Source organism: Ceratotherium simum, chromosome 9, assembly GCF_057802395.1.
Source record: "Ceratotherium simum simum isolate JZ-2026a chromosome 9, ASM5780239v1, whole genome shotgun sequence".
Taxonomy (NCBI): domain Eukaryota; kingdom Metazoa; phylum Chordata; class Mammalia; order Perissodactyla; family Rhinocerotidae; genus Ceratotherium; species Ceratotherium simum.
The window spans coordinates 19,228,977-19,252,921 of NC_141908.1; the positions used below are offsets into that span (position 1 = coordinate 19,228,977).

General features: G+C 36.3%; 1 protein-coding gene across 12 annotated transcripts in view; it reads left to right on the plus strand.

Annotated features, from left to right (window-relative positions):
• The window catches only part of R3HDM1 (R3H domain containing 1), a 114,530-nt gene that overhangs the window by 6,467 nt on the left and 84,118 nt on the right, over nucleotides 1–23,945 (plus strand). For 9 of the 12 annotated variants that reach the window (XR_015553172.1, XM_087435107.1, XM_087435097.1 and 6 more), the window contains exons 3-7: nucleotides 10,538–10,627; nucleotides 15,236–15,350; nucleotides 16,375–16,453; nucleotides 23,588–23,647; nucleotides 23,731–23,871. Coding sequence is in view for 10 of the 12 variants with exons in the window: in XM_087435107.1 (XP_087291233.1) it covers nucleotides 10,538–10,627; nucleotides 15,236–15,350; nucleotides 16,375–16,453; nucleotides 23,588–23,647; nucleotides 23,731–23,871 (485 nt within the window). In the remaining 2 variants the exon portion in view is untranslated. Of the gene's footprint in view, nucleotides 1–10,537; nucleotides 10,628–15,235; nucleotides 15,351–16,374; nucleotides 16,454–23,587; nucleotides 23,648–23,730; nucleotides 23,872–23,945 lie in introns of those variants that run through there. The other 3 variants (XM_087435101.1, XM_087435104.1, XM_087435106.1) reach the window with 2 other exon arrangements.

Below are 23,945 nucleotides of genomic sequence, written 5' to 3' on the forward strand. Positions count from 1 at the left end.
AAGCCCTTTGATAGTCAAGATGAGGCTTTTACATCTTGTATCCCTCAAGTTAGTTTCACCGCATTTCTTTTAAAAGAGGAGTGTAGGGAAAGTAAGGGACAAGAATGCAATGGCAATCCAATAAGATTATCAGAAAAACTCAGAGTACAGGCCAACTTCTCCAACAGTGAGGTTAATGGGCATGAAATTCCTTAATGGATAAAACATGCAAAGGAGTTTCTGTTCAAAGCATTGAATAAAAGTCTGTCTATGTAAAATCATACAAATCTTAACCATTTTCCTATTTGACTAACAAACATAAAAAGTTGTGTGTAAAATAAAATTTATTTCTTGACAGAAGCTCCCAAAAATTTCAGTGCATTAGTTTTTGTTTCTTTCTGTTAAGCTGCCTATCTGTATATTGTACTTTTATTGTCTTTTATTAATATTTAATAGAGTTCAACTTTTAAAATTTAAAATTCACTACCCATAGTACACTTGTTTTTTAAACTACTTCTAGAATTTGGGACTCTTTCTCTTGAACCTGGGTCATATGCACATATGATAGCTGGCACTTATAATAAACACATTTGCTTTTCACAGTGCTTTATTATGACATATATAAAGATGTTCACCACATCTTATAGATGTAGAAATGCTTTAACATAATATTGTTACTTCTTCCAATAATTTTCATGTATATCACCAGTAGGATGGTGAGATCTTTTATCTTCATTTAATATAAGGGGTAACTGTAAACCAGAGTCTGTGACTTTCTCCAAGGACTTTTCCTTAGTATTAAGACTCAGGCCTTTGGATATTTAATTCTGTGCTCTTTTGCCCAAAGCGTTAAATGGTATAAACAGATTAGTGATTGGCTTTGGTTTGTCAGTTTACTGATTGTGTTTACGTAGTTCACTCTCCCAACTCAGAAAATTTTGTTGTTTTCTGTTATTCCAGTGGAAGTTATCAACCTGGCTTCTGTTGTTTTTACTGTTCCTGACCTTTAGCTAGACATTTAACACTTTAATGCATTATCTTCTCTTCATAATTACCATTAGTCTTTACTATTGCCTTGAAAAGTAGTGAGAATTAGTAAGCTCTTCAAGGTATATTAAGAACCTTAGTTGAAAGATGTCGGGGCCGGCCCCGTGGCTTAGCGGTTAAGTGCGCGCGCTCTGATGCTGGCGGCCCGGGTTCGGATCCCGGGAGCGCCCCGAGGCACCACTTCTCCGTCCAACGCGAGGCCGAGTCCCACGTACAGCAACTAGAAGGATGTGAACCTATGACGTACAACTATCTACTGGGGCTTTGGGGGGAAAAAACTGAATAAATAAAATCTTTAAAAAAAAAAAAAAAAAAGAAAGATGTCAACCATTATAATTTATTTTGTTCATAATAATTACAAATGAAAAAGAATCCTCTTTTTGAAATAAGTTAGATTTCCTCTTAATTGATATTAATTGGTGATTATATTTATGTTAACACAGTATAATTCATAAAGATTATTCTGTGTTTTCTTAGCAATACTTAAATCTCATTTCATGATTTCAGTACTTTCATTTTTATTTCCTTTGTTTTCTTTTATAATAAAGAAACTTTAAACAGATCTGAACTGTTCTTAGGAGTACAAAGATAGGCAAAGAAAGTTACTGAAAGTGTTAGACCAAAAGAGACGTTAGGATAAGCAAAAAAAATTAGGAAACAGAACGTATGTACCATCCCTTTATATTAAGTTGACTACATAGATTTAGGTTTTTGTTTCTTTTGTTGTTAGTTGTAAAGCTCTGTGATTTGGGGTAGCAGTTAAGATATAAGTAATGTTTTGAGTATCCTTTCAGATTCATATTCCAAAATAAATTTTAAATCTGTTTAAAGTTCCTTTATTGTAAACAAAAGACCAAAGTACTGAAATCATCAACCATGTTTGTTTTTCTTTTCACTCAGAGTTGATCTACATGGCAGTAAATTAAAAAACAGTCTACATTCATTGTAATATTACTTAACCATTTATTATTGAACCTCAGTTTTTCTCCAAGCTGGTAGCTCATAGCCCTGACAATGTATTGATATCAGTTTCAGGGCCGGCCCCGTGGCTTAGCGGTTAAGTGTGCGCGCTCTGCTACTGGCGGCCCGGGTTCGGATCCCGGGCATGCACTGACGCACCGCTTCTCCGGCCATGCTGAGGCCTCATCCCACATACAGCAACTAGAAGGATGTGCAGCTATGACACACAACTATCTACTGGGGCTTTGGGGGAAAAATCAATCAATAAATAAAGTTATAAAAAAGAAAAAGAACAAAACTGGAGTTCTCACACTTCCTGATTTCAAAACTTACTACAAAGCTACAGTAATCAAAACAGGGTGGTACTGGCATAAAGATGGACATATAGACCAATGGAATAGAATAGAGAGCCCAGAAGTAAGCCCTTGCATATATGGTCAAATGATTTTTGACAAGGGAGCCCAGACCATGGAAAAAGGACAGCCTTTTCAACAAATGGTGCTGGGAAAACTGGATATCCTCATGCAGAAGAATGAAGTTGGACCCCTACTAACACCATACAGTAGTCGTCCCCCTCCACCATCCGCGGTTTCAATTTCCATGGTTTCAGTTACCCGCAGTCAATTATGGTCCAGAAGCAAATGATCCTGCTTCTGACATAGCATCAGAAGGTCAATAGTAGCCTAACACTATGACCCAGTGCTTGTGTCTTTCACCTCACTTCATCTCATCACAGAGACGTTTCATCATGTAATATTATCACAAGAAGAAGGAGGGTGACTACAGTATAGTAAGATATTTTGAAAGAGAGAAAGACCACATTCACGTAATTTTTATTACAGTAAATTGTTATAATTCTTTTTTAAAGATTTTTATTTATTTTATTTTTCCCCCCAAAGCCCCAGTGGATAGTTGTATGTCGTAGCTGCACATCCTTCTAGTTGCTGTATGCGGGACTCGGCCTCAGGATGAACGGAGAAGTGGTGCCTCGATGCGCACCCGGGATCCGAACCCGGGCCACCAGCATCGCAGCGTGCGCACTTAACCACCAAGCCACAGGGCCGGCCCTGTTATAATTCTTCTATTTATTATTAGCTATAGTTGTTAATCTCTTGCTATGCCTAATTTATAAATTAAACTTTATCATAAGTATGCGTGTATAGGAAAAAACTATATATATAAGATTGAATACTATCTGGTTTCAGGCGTCCACTGGGGGTCTTGGAACATATCCCCTGTGGATAAAGGGAAACTATTGTATACAGAAATTCACACAAAATGGATTAAAGACCTAAACATAAGAGATAAAACTCTTAGAAGAAAACATAGAGGAAAAGCTTCATGACATTGGATTTGGAAATGATTTCTTAGATATGATGCCAAAGGGCCTTTCTCTGTCCCCAGCCCCACCTCCAAGACACCTCCAGCGCCCAGGGATGCTTGCTGTAAACTGCACACCCAAAAGGGAAGGGACCGCAGAGCTGGAGCTGCCAGGCCAGTTTAAAGTCGACAACTTTAAGGAGGGCAAAGGGTGAAGACTGCAAAACCACAAAACAGGCTGAGAAAGGTGTGAGGTGAGACTCCCAAGATTCTGCATCTCAACAAGCTCCCGGCTGATGCCATTGTTGCTGGTTGACAGGCTGTGGGCAGTACTTTGAACAATTGAGGATGTAAGATGCCTAAGAGAAAAGCAACAGCACTGATGAAGGAAAACAACCATTAAGCTGTGGAAGCTACCTGAATCAAATGATTAGTGAAGCTGGACTCACTGCCCCTTGAGCGTCTTCCAAGACCACAGGCCCCCTGTGACATGCATAGCAGAAACACACAGCCAGAGCAGTGACACACTAATCCTGGCCCCGCAGACAATGGGAATGGGAGGAAAGCCACTGGGCCAGTTCACTTTTACCAGAGAATGTGGCATTTCTAAGAAAAGAATCAGTGCCGAGGTCTGAGGCAAGACTATTTAGTCCCTGAGAACTGACAGTGTTCATTTGGGCTTGGGGTGGGTGGGTTTCCATTTGAAAACCACGGACATCTGTGGAGGTTATCATCACAACCACCACCCTTCATGAACTTGGGGAAGAAATGCCCCGGAGGAGAGATGCCCTGTTAATTCCAGCTGATGACATTTCTTCCAGAAACCATCCTGAGTTGGCAAGAGAAGCTCAAGGTAGTGACCAACTGTTTTGGAGTTAGAATCATAGAACTCAGAGTCACAGCTAAAAGGTTTCCAAAGTTGATCTTTCCATTTTCCAGAGACTTATACCCATGGAAATGAATTGCCAAGGTCGCCTGGGGAACCAGTGGCACAGCCAGGACTCAACTCTAGCCATCTTACCTCCATATGCTTTTTCTGGAGCACCGTGCTGACTCAATCATGACCTTCCCCAACTTCTTTTGGGCCCAAGTACCATAAAAGCAGCATCTGTATTTCCGTGCCTTTTACAATGAACTCAAATTCTTTTTGCTGAATCTGTAGGTGCTACAACATTTGCTGAAATGAGGACTCCTAGGAGCAACCCTGTCCAGAGCTGGAACTTGCTTCCTAAATTGTGACACGTGGATGATGAGAGTGAGATAAGACAGCCAGCTTGATCTCAAGATGGGTGGATTTTGAAAGGGTAAAACAAAATGCTAAACACACACACACACACACACAAATAAACCACCAGTTGGCTCAGGAAGATGTTCATTGTCTCTGTCAAGCTGTTGAGGGGAGACTAGGGACAGATGAATCTTGATTCTTGCCACAAGAAGCTTTTCTCAGCTGAAAGCTACCCGGGAGGCTTATTCCAGGATGGGCTGATCGAGGTTTAAGCAGTATTGGCCGTGAGTTTTCCAGAAATGTTGAAAGTGATTTGAAGACCATCTTGCATTGTGCATTGTGCACTAAATCGCTCTGCTTTCTCTGCTGAGAGGCTCTACTGTTCAATGAGAGGTGATAGCACAAATGACTCCACCCTGGACAGGATAATGATCACTCAAAGTGAGATTGATCTTGTGCAAATAAGACAGATGTTCAGTCAGATGTATCAGAAGACCGTGGGCACAGTAATTGCAAGTGACGTGAGTGGAGATTACCGAAGGCTTCTTCTGGCCATTGTGGGCCAGTAGCAGGGATTTTTTAAATGAATGAAGCTATTCAAAGCTTATCTTTCAAAGCAATGATTGACCTGCATGCAGCAATATCAGTCATCATCTAATCAAACCTTTTTACTAAGGACTATGTCAAGGGGATGTGCTTGGTTTGCACGTATGGTTATTGCCTTAATTCCAGTGTTACTTTGTCTCTATATACAATCAATGTAAAGCCATATCACAATGATGTAGTAATAATGTAATGTTTATAAAGCATAATTCTTACTGCTCTTACTCTAATCAGGATACCAAATTGAATAACCCAACAATCTCTCAGAAAAGGTGGGGGGAGAAAACTTTATGACATTGAATTTGGCAGTGGTTTCTTGCATATGACACCAAAGGCACAGGTAACAAAAGAAAAAGTAGACAAATTGGACTTCAAGAAAATTAAAAAATTTTGTGCATCAGAATTATCAGGGGCTGGCCCCATGGCCGAGTGGTTAAAGTTCCGCACACTCTGCTTCAGTGGCCCGGGTTCACAGGTTTGAATCTCGGGCACGGACCTACTCCACTCACTAGCCATGCTGTGGAGGTGTCCCACATACAAAATAGAGGAAGATTGGCACAGATGTTAGCTCAGGGCTAATATACGTCACCAAAATAAAAAAGACACTATCAACAGTGAAAACCTGGGCCGGCCCCGTGGCTTAGTGGTTAAGTGCGCACGCTCCGCTGCTGGCGGCCCGGGTTCGGATCCTGGGCGCGCACCAACGTACCGCTTCTCCGGCCATGCTGAGGCTGTGTCCCACACATGGAAACTAGAAGGATGTGCAACTATGACATACAACTATCTACGGGGGCTTTGGGGGGAAAATAAATAAATAAATAAATAAAATTATAAAAAAAAAAAAACAGTGAAAACCCATTGAATGGGAGAAAATATTTGCAAATCACATATCTGATAAGAGATTAAGAACCAAAATATATAGAGAACTCCTAAAACACAACAAAAAAACCCAAACTGCTTCAAAAATGGGCAAAGGACTTGAATAGACATTTCTCCAAAGAAGATATAGTATGGCCAATAAGTTCATGAAAAGATACTCAACATTCATGAAAAGATACTCAACATCTCTAATCATTAGGGAAAAGCAAATCAAAACAATGAGATACCACCTCACACCCATTAGGATGGTGCCTGTCAAAAAACAGAAAACAAGTGTTGGCAAGGATATGGAGAAATTGGAACCCTCGTACACTGTTGGTGGGAATTTAAAGTGGTACAACCACTGTGGAAAGCATTATGGCAGTTCCTCAAAAAATTAGAAATAGAATTATCATATGATCTAGCAATTCTACTTCTGGGTATATACCCAAAAGAATTCAAAGCAGGATTTCAAAGAGATATTTTTACACCCCTGTTCATAGCAGCGTTATTCACAATAGCCAAAAGTTGGAAACAACCCAAATGTCCATCAACAGATGAATGGATTAAAAAAATGTGTTATGTACAGACAACAGAATATTATTCAGTCTTAGAAAGGAAGGAAATTCTGATACATGCTGGAACAGGATAAACCTTGAGGACACTGAGCTAAGTGAAATAAGCCAGTCACAAAAAGACAAATACTATATGATTCCACTTATTTGAGGTGCTTAAAGTAGTCAAAATCATAGAGACAGAAGTAGGCTAGTGGTTGCCAGGGATTTGAGGGGAAAGGGAAATTATGTTTAATGGGTACAGAGTTGCAGTTTTACAAGACGAAAAGACTTATGGATAGTGGTGATGGTTGTGCAACGTTATGAATATATGTAGTACTACTGAACTGTACGCTTAAAAATGGTTAAGATGGTAAATTTTATGTTATGTTTATTTTTCCACAATAAAAAAATTGGGAAAAAGTGGAAGGTGTGCTTTAAATGATAAAATCCATTTTTAAAATAATTTTACTGCTGTTTAAAGCCAAATATGGCTGCCAAATTGATACCAAAAATATAAAACAAAGGCTATTTACTTTAATAAACAGAGCTTGTTTTCTCTGTTTTGTGGTTGTGTGTGCATGTGTGTATGGCAGATTTTCTAATGTGTATTAATTTCACTTTGCTATTTGAAATAAAATAATAAGTGATTTTTATTGAATAATGCCTGTTTGGCGTTTATAGTTTACTTACGTAGTAGTCTGTTAGTTTTCTATTGCTGCATAGCATATTATCAGAAACTTAGAGGCTTAAAACAACACCCACTTATCAACTCACAATTCTGTAGATTAGCAGTTAGGATTGGCTTGGCTGAGTTCTGTTTCGGGTTTCTCAAGGCTGAAATCAGAGATGTTGGCCAGGCAGGGCCTTTATCTGAAGACTCTGGGAAAGAATTTGCTTCCAGCCTCATTCCACTTGTTGGCAGAACTCAGTTCCTTGCAGCTGCGGGTCTGAGGTCCACGTTTCCTGGCTGACTGTTGGCCAGTGGCCACTCTGTTCCTAGAGGCTGCCTGCAGTCCTTCTCACACTGCTCCTCCGTCTTCAGAGCCAGCAGTGGTGTGTCAGGTCCTTCTTACCCTTTTAGTCTGACTTGCACCCTTGCTCCCAACCAAAGAACACTCTCAGCTTTTAAAGGGCTCGCTTGATTAGATCAGACCCAGCTGAATTATCTCTGTATCTTAAGATCAACTGACTTGGGACTTCACTTACATCTGCAAAATCTCTTCATAACCTTACTTAAATTAGTGTTTGATTAAACAACCAGGGAATGGGAATGTTGGGAGGCCAGCTTTAGAATTCTGTCTACCACAGGTAGTATTTGATCCATAGCAAGAAGGTTTTTTTATTGGTATGATGTAAAGTGTGCTGGACTAAGATTCTGAAGGTCTTGTGTTCTGTTTGACTGTTTAGTAACTAATCCTGGACTTCAAGGTTCTTGAGACCAGAAACTGTTGTCTTATTCATCTTTATAGTCCCCAGTGCCTGGCACAGTGTCTGGTGTATAGCAGGAACTCAGAACATATTAACTAAATAAAGTTACATTGAGATAATTTTACCTCTCTGGGTCTTTTTTTTATCTTTCTTCATCTTCATAAAAGGCTCCTTATGAATTAAAACTGAGATGATTAAGGCATGTGTAAGTCTATGAAACTTCTAAACCATTACTATAGGGAAAGTGTACAGCATCCCAATTTTATAGATTTTTTTTTTAAGTTAAATCTCATGACTAGTAAGCAGAAGTAGAACTTTGGTCTTCTGACATGCCAGGTTCCTAACCTTTAATAACCTATTTATATAGTGCTTTAGTTTTTACAAAGCCCCTTTTTTAATCTGCCCTTTCGTTGAACTCTTTCAAGAACCCTGAGAATTAGTACAAATAGTGTGAACTTCTATACAGATAAGCGTGTACTGAAATAACTTGACCAGGGCCACCTACTAATAAGAAGCAAAGCCAGAAATTTAAATTCAACCCTTCTGCATATGAATACAGCTTTTACTTGCCAGTCAATCATCTCTTTTAAGTTTTTTTAATAGAAAGTTTTGTACCCTTAATACTTAGAATTGTAAGGGATTAGAACAGAGGACAGGAGTAAGTCGCAAATTCTTTTTCCTTCTGCTGCTTTAGAACTCATTTATTCATGTGCATTTCGCTAGTATTCATCTATCGATTTTCCCCCAATTTTTCTTCCTGTAAGCCCTTACTCTATGTAGCATAATTTATTTTAATTCTATTTTTAGATGTGAATTACAATCAGAAATCTTCTTGAACAAATTAGAGAGAGTAAATAGAAATAGAAGACACTACCAACATGCAGAAGCTCTCTTAGGCAGCACTGCCATGTGTGTATATGTGCACATACATGCCATTTTCTTCTCTATAAGAAACGGAAACTCATTTTTCTTTATTTTTTCTATTTTCCTTTTGTTGTTGTTACTGCTATTTTGTAGTATGGGTAATTCAGAGTCAAAATGCCAAGAATACAGTGCTTCTTATCTCAAGAACTTTGGGCTCAAAATGGGGGACTGGTACTGCAGAATTATCATTTCTGTTGGTTCTTCAAGGAAGGCTTTTTTGGATTTTAGAATGAAATGATGGCTTTTTTTCATATGTGAAGCGTACTAACCTAGGTATTAAGGACTTTTTACCTATTTTATGTTTGGTACCAAACTGCCTTCCTGGTTTTAATGAGTGTAAATGATAGATACCTGGTCTTTGTACTGTTTGGGGTTGGGGTTACAGAGGTAGATTGGAAGGAGGTAGGAGGAAGGAAAACATGTTTAAAACCTGGCTCCGGTTCGTAGGCACTTCAGCTTCTTTTCCAAACCAAAGCTTGGTATCATAAACTAGAACTAGTTGCCCGAATGGGTTCCCCAATCGTCTGATTGATGATCTGGCAGTCATACTGAAAATGTGTATTGGGACTCTGCCTTCTTTTCTTCATTTCTGCTTCATTGCCTTACCCTAGACCAGGCAAATAGGATTCCGTCACTAATAAACTGGTGGTGTATTTCATACAGTGCTGAAAAGGCTCAGTAGATAGGTGGTTGTACTCGGACTCAATGTGCATTTGAAACGTTCTCCTTAGTAACTTTGGAACTGAGCACAGCTTAAAATTCCTCAGGTTTTTTGTGGGGTGTTTTTTTTCCCCTTACCCTTGGCTAAAGTGTAATATATTATAAAATACTGAAGAAGTATGTTTTATTTTGCTACTATCTAAGAAGTTAACTTATAAATTCCATTTAGCTCAGTTAACAGAAAAATTGTTGCCATTCGCTCACTTAAAGGAAATGCCAGTCCACAGAAGGATTTTAGGGAATCTTCTGCAAGTGTGCTTCTGGGAGGAATCAATACTTTTTTACTTGAAACCAACTTTGATTTCCTCATTTTCCATTTTTGTGCAGTTAGTTTCTCTGTGGTTTAGGATTATGAATTAAGAAGCAAACGTTCTCTTCAGCATGAAATTTAATACAAATCTTTCTTGTGTATTCAGCGGCCATTGCAGCCATTTGGACAGACAGGAAAGAGGTCTAAGGTATAGTAAATATTTTGTGCTGGCATGCCAAGGGCCTCCTTCATGCTTGATGAATCCTTGTTTTCATATGGCGCTGCATTCAGTTTAGTTTTGTCACATTTTGTTTGGGGCAGAAAGCTTATTTTGTTTTATTTGGGGTTTTTGTCTTGCGTAGTTGCTTTTCTGCATTGCATTTATATCTTTAATGATTCTTTATAGAGAATGGCTTTCTCACCATTCTTTGGGTTTTGAAATTGGAATTATTCTCATTCTTGCTATTGCTATAATTTTCAAAACTGCAGTTGTTTGTTTTCCCTCTTAAAGAGTTTTAGTGATTTTTAATGATATATTTTTAACTTGCACATTTTACCTTCATCTCTACGTGGCAGAAACTATTCATAAAGAAACTCTAGGGGGCTTTTGTATATGCCCTAGATTTGTGAAATGTAGTGTTAATTTTAAATACTTTTCTCTAGTCAAGCTCAAAGTTAAAGCTAGTTCGGAGCCTTGCAGTATGTGAAGAATCTCCACCACCCCCTACAGCAGAGATATCACAGGAGAACCAGGTAAAAAAAAACAAAAACAAAAACAAAAAAATTATTATTTAAAGACATGGTGGAATAAGCTGCTTCCTGGAGAATATTTTTTCATGAGGTTAAATAAAAGTTATATGTGCATGCGTGTGTATTGTATTTGTTTTTACTAAGTGAAACTACTTTGATAATACTTGCCACCCAAGATACAGATGAAAAGTTGGAAAAACCTTGTTACTTCAAAGTCTTAGTGCAATGATTCCTCTCTGGAAAAACTTACAGATCATATAATTAGCTGGGAATATGGCTTTAAGGGAGTTATAAGTTATTATGGAAAAGTTATAAAATAATTAAAGTAATGCTTCCAGTTAATGTAATTGTCATGAAATTTACCCTTTTGATTTTGGCCTTTAGAAATTTGTCAAACACTGCTTGTGTGTGAAGAAGAGACTACCTGAACTTCTGCTTGATATATTGTTTTGGTTAACCTGAATGCATGGTGAAGCCAGTTTTCATATTAGCTTGGCTCTAATGTTGTCTGATGTTTCTAATTCCTCTTCTGTTTATGCTTGTAATATATAGAACTACTGAGGTTCAGGCAAACAGTTTGGTTTGCCTTTTATATTCTGTGTAATGCTATGACTTTTCTTTTCTGTTAATTTCAGCTGTAGATTGATCTTTGTCTTACGTTACATTTGTACATTTATACATAAATATTTTTGGACTCTGGTACCAAAGTTTATCAGTGTGATAACTTTAGCTGTGAGTGACTTGTTCTACTTTTTAAGAGTTTCAGCAGCGTAAAAGCCCACTATATCCCAACAATTCGTTTCCAAAGATTTGAGGCAACTTTGTGGTTAAGAAGCCATGACTAAAAAAAGGAAAAAAAAAGGCCATGACAGTTTATATGTCTTTTTTTTAATAAATGCCAGTTGTACGTTTGTTGATTCAAGCAAAGACTTTTATGCCTTGCTTTGATTTAGATGTTGCACTAAAAGCCTACTATAGACACTGAAGATAATTGTCACATGTTTAGATACGTTCTGTTTTTAAAAACACTACACCTCTTTGTTTCTAAAATGCAGGAAAAGGAAGGTTTTTAAAACAGATTATTTATTGTCAATGAAAAATACTTTGAAAATCACAGTTTCCTTTGAAATTTGTTCAAGTGTCAGGAACATAGGATTCAAAATTTATTTGTGATTTTTATTTAAAATCTAACTACATAAAAAAAGATAACTGTATGTATTTATTCTATAAAATAGACATTTTTTAGCAGTAAAATAATAGGCTTTCTAACAAAAAGCAGAAATACAGTCAATATTTTACTAAGAACTATTGCCCGGAGAACATTTTCAGATGTTACCCTTTGGCTTTTGCATGATTGTTGATAAGGCTGAAGAGTTATGATACACTGAAAGTAATTGAATAAAATTGTTTTTTGAAATAGCAATTTTAAAAAGTTCTTTTATATAACTCAGAGTAAAGAATACATCTGTTCAAGGTCGACCGGTGGGCATGTAATGTTTTTTGAAAATTCATTTCTTCATTCTGTTGACCAAAATGTTACACCATCTTAGCCACATGGAATAATTAGTCCAAGGAGAGTGAGGAAATGAGAAGGATCAGACGTTCATAAGACTGTTAATCCAGAAAAAAGTGCATTCTTTTTGAGAAAAACTGTAACGTGATCTTTGGGTTTATTCAGTACATTTTACCTATCTGAAAAATATTGGTGGGGGTTTGGGGGGCAGTTCTTATACTACTGTATAAATTTGGCTAGTGAAATTTATATGAGAAAAAAATTAATATCAGGAGTATATGTTATATATTAATGTATAATTGTTTACCACAGATATTAATTATTGTGTTTATTGTTCAGAAAGCTGGGTTATAGCGTATGGATAATGAATAAGGTAGTTATGCCAGAATTCAGTTATTCCACTTAATACATTCTTTCTCATTTTCTCTTGGATACAGTAAGTTTTTTCTTTTGGGATAATAACCTATTATTACCCTCTCTGAATAAAAGATATTCCTTTAGTAGACAGTCTTTTTCTAAGTCTTGAGTTAACTAAATTGCCCCTGAATGAGAATTGGAAAGTAAATTATTTCTCATGAAATGTGCTAGTATCTAATCCTTGATGGTGAGATGCTTTCCAACTAATAATGCTTGCTTCAGAATGTGATTTTGGAGGGATTAATCTGGAATAAAACTCATTATTCAAAAGGTTGAGAGGCAATTAAAAGATGTCACTTGTGTCTGATGAGAGCTTATAAGAGGGAAGTGACCTCAGTAACAGATGTCAATAACAGAGTGAAGAGTAAAGAAATTACAGCTTCCTATGGAGATGTTGCTATCATTGCGGTTATTTATAGTCAGAAGAGTTCATGTATAAGGACTTCAGCATTTAAAATATGTCTCCTTTATTTGCTACTGAAAACAAGGCCTCAGTACCAACTGCAGACAGGCCTCAGGACATTAAGCCTACTAGATTTTTAAATACAGTTCATCTTGATAAAATAGCTTAATATCTGTAATTAAAACGTATGGCTTTAGGAGGAGAATTTAAAAACGAAATCGAATAGTCATTTGAAGTCCCTTTTAGTGAAAGTCTAAATGTGAAGTCTCTTATTCCAACCTGGATTTCACAGAGTATCCTTGAGTAATAGGAAAAGAAGCTGTAAGTCAGGAAAACGTCTAAATATTCTACTTCTGAAACAGTTCTGTGATTCATTTTTAGATATCTGTTTTACAATTATAAAAAGAATAAAGTGGATTAGAAAATGAGTTATAATGAAAAAAAATGAGTCACTGAGAAGAATGATGAGTGTATGAAGTTGATGAATGTATGAAGCTTGGTAATAAGACAAAGAAGGACATAAAGCATTTGTTCATATTAGCAAAAATTGGCAGTGCATAGCCTTTGCCCTATGTTATGAGCACACATTTGAGCTGAGATGGAAGCAGAATTAAAAAGAGATAAAAATTGAAGTCAGCAACCCTCTAGGAAAAAATATATATATTTGATCTGAAATTCTTCTGCCAAATACTATTTCAAAAAAAAATTATATGGAGGAAAAAATGTTTAATAGAAATATTGGTGGCTGCAAGTTTAAGAATCCTGAAATTTATATCTCTTTTGATATTGACTTATTGAACCTAGTAGCATCACCAACCATCACCCGGAAAAGCAAAGTAATTGTCTGATTCATGTTTTTCGTCACTAAAGAGAACAGTAGTATAATTTAGCCTACGAATAGGCTACATTTTATCTTTAGTAGAAATGGTCTGGAAGTTATTCTTCTTTTCTTTATAACTTTGCCTAAATAACAGAGCTATGTGATTTTTAACTTTTTAGGCTCTATGAATTAATTTCCAGTAATTCCCTGAAATTCCATGTAATGACTGTTTTAAAAATGAAATGTAGGGGCCGGCCCAGTGGCGAAAGCGGTTAAGTGCGCACACTCCGCTGCGGTGGCCCGGGGTTCGCTGGTTTGGATACCGGGCGCACACTGATGCACTGCTTGGCCTGCCGTGCTGTGGCGGCGTCCCATATAAAGTGGAGGAAGATGGGAACGGATGTTAGCCCAGGGCCAGTCTTCCTCAGCTAAAAAAAAGAGGAGGATTGGCAGATGTTAGCACAGGGCTGATCTCCTCACAAAAAAATAAAAATGAAATGTAGAATCAATTTTCCTTTTCAGTCTTGTAGAATATGGTTATTTTACATTTAAATATTACCTGTAAGGAAAGAAAACAATCTTGTTTGAAATCTTTCTAGGGTCGGCCTGGTGCCATAGTGGTTAAGTTCACGTACTCCACTTAGGCGGCCCTGGGATAGCAGGTTCGAATCCTGGGTGCGGACCTACACACCGCTTATCAAGCCATGCTGTGGCAGGCATCCCACATATAAAGTAGAGGAAGGTGGGGGTGGATGTTAGCCCAGGGCCAATCTTCCTCAGCAAAAAGAGGAGAATTGGCAACAGATGTTAGCTCAGGGCTAATCTTCCTCACACACACACACAAAAAATTCTTTCTAAAACAACTTTGTGGTGCTTGAAAGAGGAACAGTGATATATAAATCTCAAATAGGAAATAATCAAAGTCACGTGGATTTGGTTTTGGAAAATTTGTACTTAATTTTTTGTATAGGAAGAGAATGAAGGAATATGAGATTATAATGGATACTCAAGAAAAGTATTTTTTATTAAGTGTTGACTTGATGCTCATACATTCCTGCTGCCATGATTGATGATGATTATTATGCTTTTGCTTGGCTGAGGTATCTCCATTGCAAAAATAGGTTAAGGTCCTTGGTTCTGGTCCTCCAGGGGTTTTACAAGTAGATACATTTAAACTATTATAGAAAACATTTATTTTCTCTAAAATAATTTTCAGTATATGTTTTAATCAATATATTCAACTCAAAACATTAATTTTAGCATTTCCTATCAGGGCTTTGATAAAAGTGATAAAAATATTTTTAAGTTATATTCTAGTTTGAAGAATCTAATTGAATAAAATAAAAATCTTTCTCATATTTGCTCCATATAACTTTGTGTTACTCAAAAAAACAAATATGTGGTATTAACTGAATCACTTTATATTTCCATTTAATAACTGATTGTACCTTCCAACAGGAGAAAATTCAGATCCAGTTAACACAATCATTTGAAAAAGAAGAGAAGCCCTCAAAAGATGAAGCAGAAAAAGAAAAAGCCGGTGACAAGTTGCCCAGAAAAATGTTATCAAGAGGTTTGCAATTTATTTGTTTTTTAAACAAAATGTTAGTTTCACTGTCGATAATTCCATCCTTTACCCCCCAAATAATTATATGTAATATATCTGTATTAAAAATGATACAGAACAGACTGAATGGCTGATATAGTATTTGCTCATCTGGGCAAAATGGCATAACAGGTCTGAATATCAGTAGGATGCTTTAGCCAAAAAACTGCAACACAGGCCAGAGTCACTGAGGAAGATAACTGTCTTCATCTCTTCTTGGTTTGTCTCTCCTGTTGAAATAATGGAATCACTATAATTTGAATATTGATTCCACTAAAAATATTATTATTCTTTAATTCTTTGTGATATAAAGAGCTGATGCCAAAATATTCAGTATCCTGTAAGAATATTGTTGGAAACCCAAAATGTTTATCTTGTATAATAGATTTTAAGGGACTTTACCTTCATCTAGCATTGCAAGTCCATAAAAATGCTTTTTAATTTATAAACCCAGTTATGTTAAACAGTATTATAAACAGCATAAAGATAATACTTTTAAGGGGAAGAAATAAGCATGAATATTTCTAAAAATGTTTTGAAATTAAAATAGATTTTGATCAAATCTAATTAAGTAAATATTCTTTCAGAACTAAACTTTCTATCTACCTCCAAATTATTGCCTCCACTTATATTCATAATTGAACTAAGCTGTTAATTTTTCATTTAAGGAGGCATTTTTGAACATGAGTATTATGGTGAGTATATAAAAGGATCATTAAAGAATTTAGAGTAAATTAAACTGGCACATTTGAGAGATAATTTTTTAAAAATGTGCATGTACATGCAGTTATATAAACACATGTCATGCTCATTATATGGAAGTAGAAAAATTGTGGTCGTCTTAGTTCATCATAAATTCCCTTTTCCTACTTTGTCAGTTTTTTTCAATGTGGGGCATCTCATTTTATTTAAAATATGCATCATGTGTAAAAGGGAAAGGGATTTGTTTTCAAACAACTTTATACTGGGTTTTTGTGTTGTTGTTTTTTAGATTCCAGTCAAGAATACACTGATTCAACTGGCATAGATCTACATGAATTTTTAGTAAATACATTAAAAAACAATCCCAGGTAAAAATTAAATTTATAAGGTTTACATTGCTTCTACAGTACCATAGTTTTGCTATATTTGTTTTTATTACTGAGTTAGAATATTAGAATAAGATTGCAATATTTGAAGTACACAGAAACATTTTAGTTTCTTAGGGCTAAGATGTTGGTCTATATGCACATGTATGAATATCGTTTTGCATTGTGTATGTCACCATGACATAAAAATAATTCATACTCTCTGTAGGAATTTTGGGAAATACAGAATCACCAAGATATTTTGACACTTAATTGAGGTAGAGAGGTATCATTGATCATGAAAATAAGAGAAAAATATACCTCACAATAATACACTCAAGCAAATAAGAATGTAGTGTATTCATTTATAATAAGTTTTTAAACTTAAATGCAGTATTTTTTTTCCTTCTTGCTTAGTTTATAAACCTTCAACCCAAAGATTTTTAAGGTGCTTATTTGAGTCACTACTTTAACTAATTGTGAAATCCTTTGTTTTGCCAGGGTGCTAGATAAATAGATTTTAACTTTCTGGCAGGTCATTGGCCCCTTTGAAGCATTCTCCCCACAAAAAGGCTTATCCACAAAATATCTGACCAACACTTTCATTGGGTAGAAGACTCCAAGGTTAAGAACCTCTGTTCTAGATGTTTGCTTCCCAGAGTGGTGATTATTTTATGTACATTGAAATAAAAATAAAAGTTTCCTTGGGTATGTGCACATAGAAGAAAATATGAACAGCTCTCTTTAGTCTCACTGAGGCTTATCACATGCTTCAAGGTAAACCTTTGTTTTCATTCAGGATTTATTATAGTCAGTCCCATCTTGATTTTCTATTTTACATTTAACATAAACCCCAAAAGGAGAACCACCAAAATGAAAAGTGGTCTCCTTGTAATAGAGGCTGAAGGAGTATAGGTATAAGGTTGAGGAAGTAGACAGTCAACTCTGCATGACTTTTTTTTTTTTTTCAGTTCAAGCTTGTTTCTCAGTGGTCCCAACAGAAAGATGAATTCATTAGTCCATTAAATAGGCATTTATTGAGCATCTATCATATGCTAAGCATTGTGCTAAACATTGTAGATATAAAAATGAACAAGGTATAATCTCTGACCCTAAAATATGCACTGTCTCTGTGCTAGGAAAAAAACACATGATATATAATTAAAATAGAATAGATGTTGTAAAAGAAGTTTTTCAAGATGCTATAAAAATCACTGGGAGGAGGCCGGCCTGGTGGCGTAGCAGTTAAGCTCGCTCTCTCCGCTCCGGTGGCCCAGGGTTCGCAGGTTTGGATCCTGGGTGCGCACCTGCGCACCACCTATCAGGCCATGCTGTGGTGGCATCCCATATAAAGTAGAGGAAGATGGGCACGAATATTAGCCCAGGGTCAGTCTTCCTCAGTAAAAATAGAGGAGGATTGGAACAGATGTTAGCTCAGGGGTAATCTTCCTCAAAAAAAAAAAAGAAGAAAAAAACACTAGGAGAGGTCTCCTACCTCTGTTTGAAAGGATATGGAGGGCTTCACTGAAAAGATAGTGCTTGAGCTGTGTCTTGAATTCAGAGTGTTTTAAATGGGAACTCTTCATACAGAGGAGCATGAGAACGACATTCCAGATAGAGACGAGAGCATTGCCAAGGCAGGATAGTGTGAGAAGTGGCATATCCAAGGAAAGACGAGATTGTACACTTTGGCTCTAGCAGGGAGGTATATGGCAGTTGATTCTAGAAAATGGTGAGGAAGGTGTTGGTGAGGTATGAAGACAGATCATATCCAGTTGTCCTCAACTTAGGATAGTGCCAACACACTGGGGTGGTGAGTCCCAGTGAGTGTAGAGTACTACTGGGAAGCCAGGGATGCTATAAAGATCTGTAAGACAGTAATAAACAATGAAAAATAGTCTCACTTGCAATGCCAGTAGCGCACCATTTGAAAACTACTGACTATGACATGCTAAGTTGAAGAGAAATTAGAGGATTTTGAATAGGGTAATGCCATAATCCAATTTGCATTGTAGAAAGGGTTACTTCGGCAGTGAGAGACCAAGATCATAAGGAAGGAGTGTGGATAGGAGACCATAGAGAAGAATAGAGAGGAAAGGACACATTCGAAAGATATTTAGGAAGTACTCTTGTAGAACTTGGTGATCATTTGGATATGGAAGGGTTAAGTAGAACAGAATAGCTACTAGGTTTCTGGCTGGGCTGACAGCTAATCCCATTAACTGAGAAATAAGGGGCAAGCCTGAATGGAATAGGGTATGTTCTATTATAAGTAAGTCTAGTTTGAGTAAATAAGCCATCCAGATTCAGGAGTCATCAGTAGAGATGAAGCTTGCTATGGAGGAGTTTACCTAGAGAGATGAAATAAATGACAAGGACAAAATGGAAAGACAGTATATAAAAGGTAGATGAGAAGAAGGAAGAGACTGAGTCCTACAGATAGCAGAAGGATCATGAAAACATTTGTCTTAGAAGTCAGCCAAGGGGGATAGTTTCATGGAAAATAAAATAACAGAGGGAGATGAAAATAGAATTACCAAAAACAGTCCATTAGAGTGAAAAACTAGGAAGTTGTTGGCCGTTTTAAGAAGCCTCCTCATTTGGGGTAGGATGGTGGAAACCAGAGTTTAGTGGGTTGAGGAATAACGGTGAAGCTAGAAAATACATAGCTAGTTTAAGTAAAACAAGATAGGACCCTAAACAGGCAGAATTTTTCTTTCCTCTGAACCTGTAGGAGAGACATCAGTAAGGACAAAGATTAGAAATCTATTTTTATGCATTCCAAAATATTTTTCTGTTGTGCAGTTCTCTGTTTTCCTCTACAAATGCAAGAATTTTTAAGTTACCTGCATATGCATTTTTAAAGTGTAGAATTTAATAGTTTTTAGTATATTCACGGGTATGTGCAACCATCACTACGGTCAATTTTAGAACATTTTTGTCACCCCAAAAAGAAATCCCATACCCTTTTGCTATTACCTCTCTGTTCCCTGAGCCCTAATCTAATTTGTCTCTACAGATTTCCCTGTTTTGGGCATCTCATATGAATGAAATCATATATTTGTGGTCTTTTTGTGACTGGCTTCATTCACTTAGCATAACATTTTCAAGCTTCATCCATGTTGTAGCATGTCATTCCTTCTATGTGTGTGTTTTTTATTTGAATAAATATATAGATGAATAATTCATGTAATGGCTAATGTATAAGTTATTACTAATGTCAATGTAGATTAGGAAATGTAGCTAATGTTAAATTTTGTGAGAAATAAGATTTGCTTAATTGATGGCTCAGTGTTCTCTCAATGAAACACAATTAATTGCCAGATGTACATGGCACAAAATTAGTAAGAAATGTGGCAAATTTCCACAAAAGCTTACAAGATGTTTTAGTGATACTAAAATTTAGTCAACCTTTCACTTCAAAATTTTTCTTCAGATCATTAAATATTTACCTCGTTCTCAGCCCAATAAATAAACTTAACTTCAGATGTTAAATAATAATTAATCTGGAATTCCTGTTTGCAAGAAGTATTTTCAGAGGCTACGCTAACTAGTCATTACTGAATTAGAACCTAGGAACGTGAAGTTGTCCTTGATAGAGATTACACTCACTGACGTGATTTTATACCTTTTTGTGTTGATTTTATACTCATTTTTGTAAATTCCATATGTACTAAAGACATATGGATAATACAGGTAACTATTAAATCACTAATGGAGAGGAGCAACCCCATGGATTAATTCTGAGAATGGATATTTTTTAATAATTTGTTTTGTTCTGTAGAGCATCGTGTAATTGCTCTGTGTTTGAAATACTTTCTAAAATTACTTTTATTGGAGGTAATGTTTGTCATTTTATTTCTTATCTATTGCAGATATTTGACCAAGATCATATGGAACATTGGGAAGGGGGTGGTCAGATGGAAACATTATTAGTTTCTTCTTTTTTATTTGCCATGGTATACTAGCTACACATACTTTCTCTAAAGTTAGTTCTGGTGTAATGACTAGAACACTGATAACTGACAGATTGTTGCTCCTTCATTTTAACTTTAGATAGTAGTCTTTTGATCGTTTTGATTGAGATCCGTGTTTTTATTATTTCTTTAATAACAACATGTATTGGTTCCTTCTAAAGGTTATATGAGGGCCGGCCCCGTGGTTTAGTGGTTAAGTGTGTGCGCTGTGCTGTTGGCGGCCCGGGTTCGGACCCCGGGCGCGCACCGACGCACCGCTTTTCCGGCCATGCTGAGGCTGCGTCCCACATACAGCAACTAGAAGGATGTGCAGCTATGACATACAACTATCTACTGGGGCTTTGGGGGAAAAAATAAGTAAATAAATAAAATTTTAAAAAAAAAAGGTTATATGATAACAATGTCAATAAGTGTGATTACTTTTAGGTTCATGTGCTAAACCCTATGCCTTAAGAAAAGTAATTTGTGGATCTGTTTCAGTCCTATATATAGTGCTTCTATAAAGGATTATTAATTTTTAACTTATGACCATTACCAAAATATCTAACATTGATTACAGATTTGAAAATTTGGAAGCTTGGACTAAGCTATAGTGGATAAAAGGCAGGAAGTGTAAATCTTAAGAACTAAGGAAAGTTATCGACCTTCTCTTTCTAATGAGTTTTACTTTTTAATAACTAAAAGTTTAGTAAACTAAGCAGGGGAACTTAATTTAAATAAAATGGATAATGATAGAAAGTCCTCTGCAATCCATAGATCTACATGTGAAAGAAAAAAAAAAGCCTGAATTTGTAGCAATGGCTAGTAACATTGTTAGAATTTGTTTTCTTTCATGGAGACAACAGAAATTTCTTTTTAACGGCAGTACATTCACTGAAGAGCATTTCACATATCTTTTGCCTGCCGTTTAGCTCAAATCACAGAAAACCAATTTAAATGCACCATTTCGTGAATGCTGAATAAATTGCCTGCCTCAGATTCCTTTTTTTCCCCTACAATAAGTGTATAAAATGTGTCAGGAAAGTTACTGAAAATTATATCATCTCAAGATCAATTGACCCCAGAGGGTTAAATGAAAAGAAGGTCTTAAGTAAATAATTTTTTTTGTGGGGGAACCTTATGAAGTAAAAATTCCTCGTCCTTCCCCAAAAATTTAAGGAAAAAAATATTAAAAGACCTTCTGGATGAAATAATTTGATTAATTTATGCCATGCAAATGTATTTGTTGAAATCCTCTATATAGTCCAAATAACTATATAATGATAATTGTGATCAATGCTATTAAAGAAAAGTATGAAAGAAACAGATTTTAAGAAAAAATATAAGAAGTCGTTCCAGGCAAAGGAAAGAGCATGTTCAAGGAACCTGAGAAAGGAAGGAGCTTGGCAAGTACAGAGATAAGCCAAGATGGTAAAAGTTTTGTGAGTAAGGGGCATGAGATGAGGCTAAAGAGGTAGATGAAGACCAGATCATGCCTGCCTTGTAGGCCACATTACGGATGTTCAGTTCTAACCTAGGAGCAGTGGGAAACCTGTGATAAATATTTAACCAAGGCAATGATGTGTGGTCACATGTGAGTCTCTGAAAGATCATGGATGCTCCAGGTGGAATAGACTAGGAAGAAACAGAGGAGGTATAGAGAGACAATATACTACTATTGTAGTAGTCAAGCTAGATATCCTGATTGTGGCAGTACTGACAGTGGAAATAGAAGAAAAATAGATAGAAGGTAGGTAAAATTTGCAGTAGTAATTAACGGCATAAGAGGATTAGAGAAAGGATTATAATGGGCCAAAAATGCCTCTAGTACAATATGCTGGGTGGAAGGTGATGCCACTTACTGAGATGGGGAATACTAAAGTAGAATCAGGTTTGGGGGGCAAAATTGAATGTTGCTAGCATTTGTTAAAATGTAATCCTGTTTTTAGCTTTGGGTGTGAAATCACCAGGTAGGCATGTTTTTCTCTTGATTTTTCAACTAATACAAAAAAATGTATGGTCAAATATTACTCAATTTTATGAGACTTCTTTGGCATAGTTGTAGAGGGAGGATCAAACTCAGAGCTGAAGTATAGACTTTCAGGTGACTTAAGCAGGGGGCACTGTCTCTTCTGTTAGAATTTGGGAGGAATCTACTATATGGAGTTTACTAGGAAGGGAAACCTTAACCTCCTGGCGTAGTTTTCTTGATTTGTAAAATTTTGGGAACAGAACTGAATGATCTGTAAAGCTACTTCCAGCTTTAAGATTCTATGAGTTTTCATTTTTTTCACATGCCTGTGAAATTTCCAGTGAGTACAGGAATACTCTCTTGAGCCATATTCTTGGTGTGTGTGAGCAAGGAGGTCCTTTGGGAGTGGTACCGTTAATTTGTTACAGTCTAAGTGCACTAAATAGGACCCTAGTGGTCCAAAAGAGCACATGCAGGTACTCCCTAGAGTCCTTGTTTATTTTACATGCTGGAGGCCTTTGGTTCGTTTTGACTTTTATGGGAAAAATTCCCAAAGTCTTAAAAATATATAATAGCAGTTTGCGGAATGACTTGAAAAGTCCTCTCCTTCTGAGTTAGAGTTAGTGATGTGGTTCATACATTTCTGCTATGGTTCTACCTATAGTCTAGCGTTGGATTCCCATAGGAGTATTCGTGTTGTTACTGGTGTTGCATGTTCTTTAGAGTACTGTTTCTATGGAGTTCAGCATGATAACAAAGTCGTGAGCCTACCTCAAGATGTCTGTTCTCCTGCTACATCTCAGCTTTATTGAGTAAGGAAGTAAAGACTAATACGTGGTTATTATCCACATATTTACAGAACAGCCTCCAATATAGTGCTACTTAGCAGATCAAAATAGATTTATTTTAAGAATGGCCACATGTTGATAATTGTTGGAGTTGGGTGATGGCTACATTGAGGTTCATTATACTGTTCTCTCTACATTTGTGTATGGGTGAAATTTTCCATAATAAAAAATTAAACTAAAAGTCATCTTTCATTGTTTTAAAACATTACTTTTTTAGAAAGCCTGTAACTATTCTAGTAAAAAGGTTGTGATATTCCTCAATGTACAATTTTTAGGAAAAAAATTTAGCAGTGTTAATTCAACGTTTATGATTATTTCAGTGTTAAGTTTTACATATAAGAGTCTTCATATTTTGTTTCAGGGACAGAATGATGCTGTTGAAATTGGAACAAGAAATTTTAGATTTCATTGGTAATAATGAGTAAGTCCTGACATTTAACAAGAAAACAAATTGTCATCACAGTTCTCCTTAATTTACTAAATTAGTTTTTCTTCTACTTCTAGGTCTCCACGTAAAAAATTCCCCCCAATGACATCTTACCATAGAATGCTATTACACAGAGTAGCTGCTTACTTTGGATTAGACCACAATGTTGATCAGAGTGGGAAGTCTGTCATAGTAAACAAAACTAGCAATACAAGAATGTAAGTATCAAGACGTGCAGGTATGTTATATATGTATGTGTGTAATAATACTTTATCTTTCTACAGCACCTTTC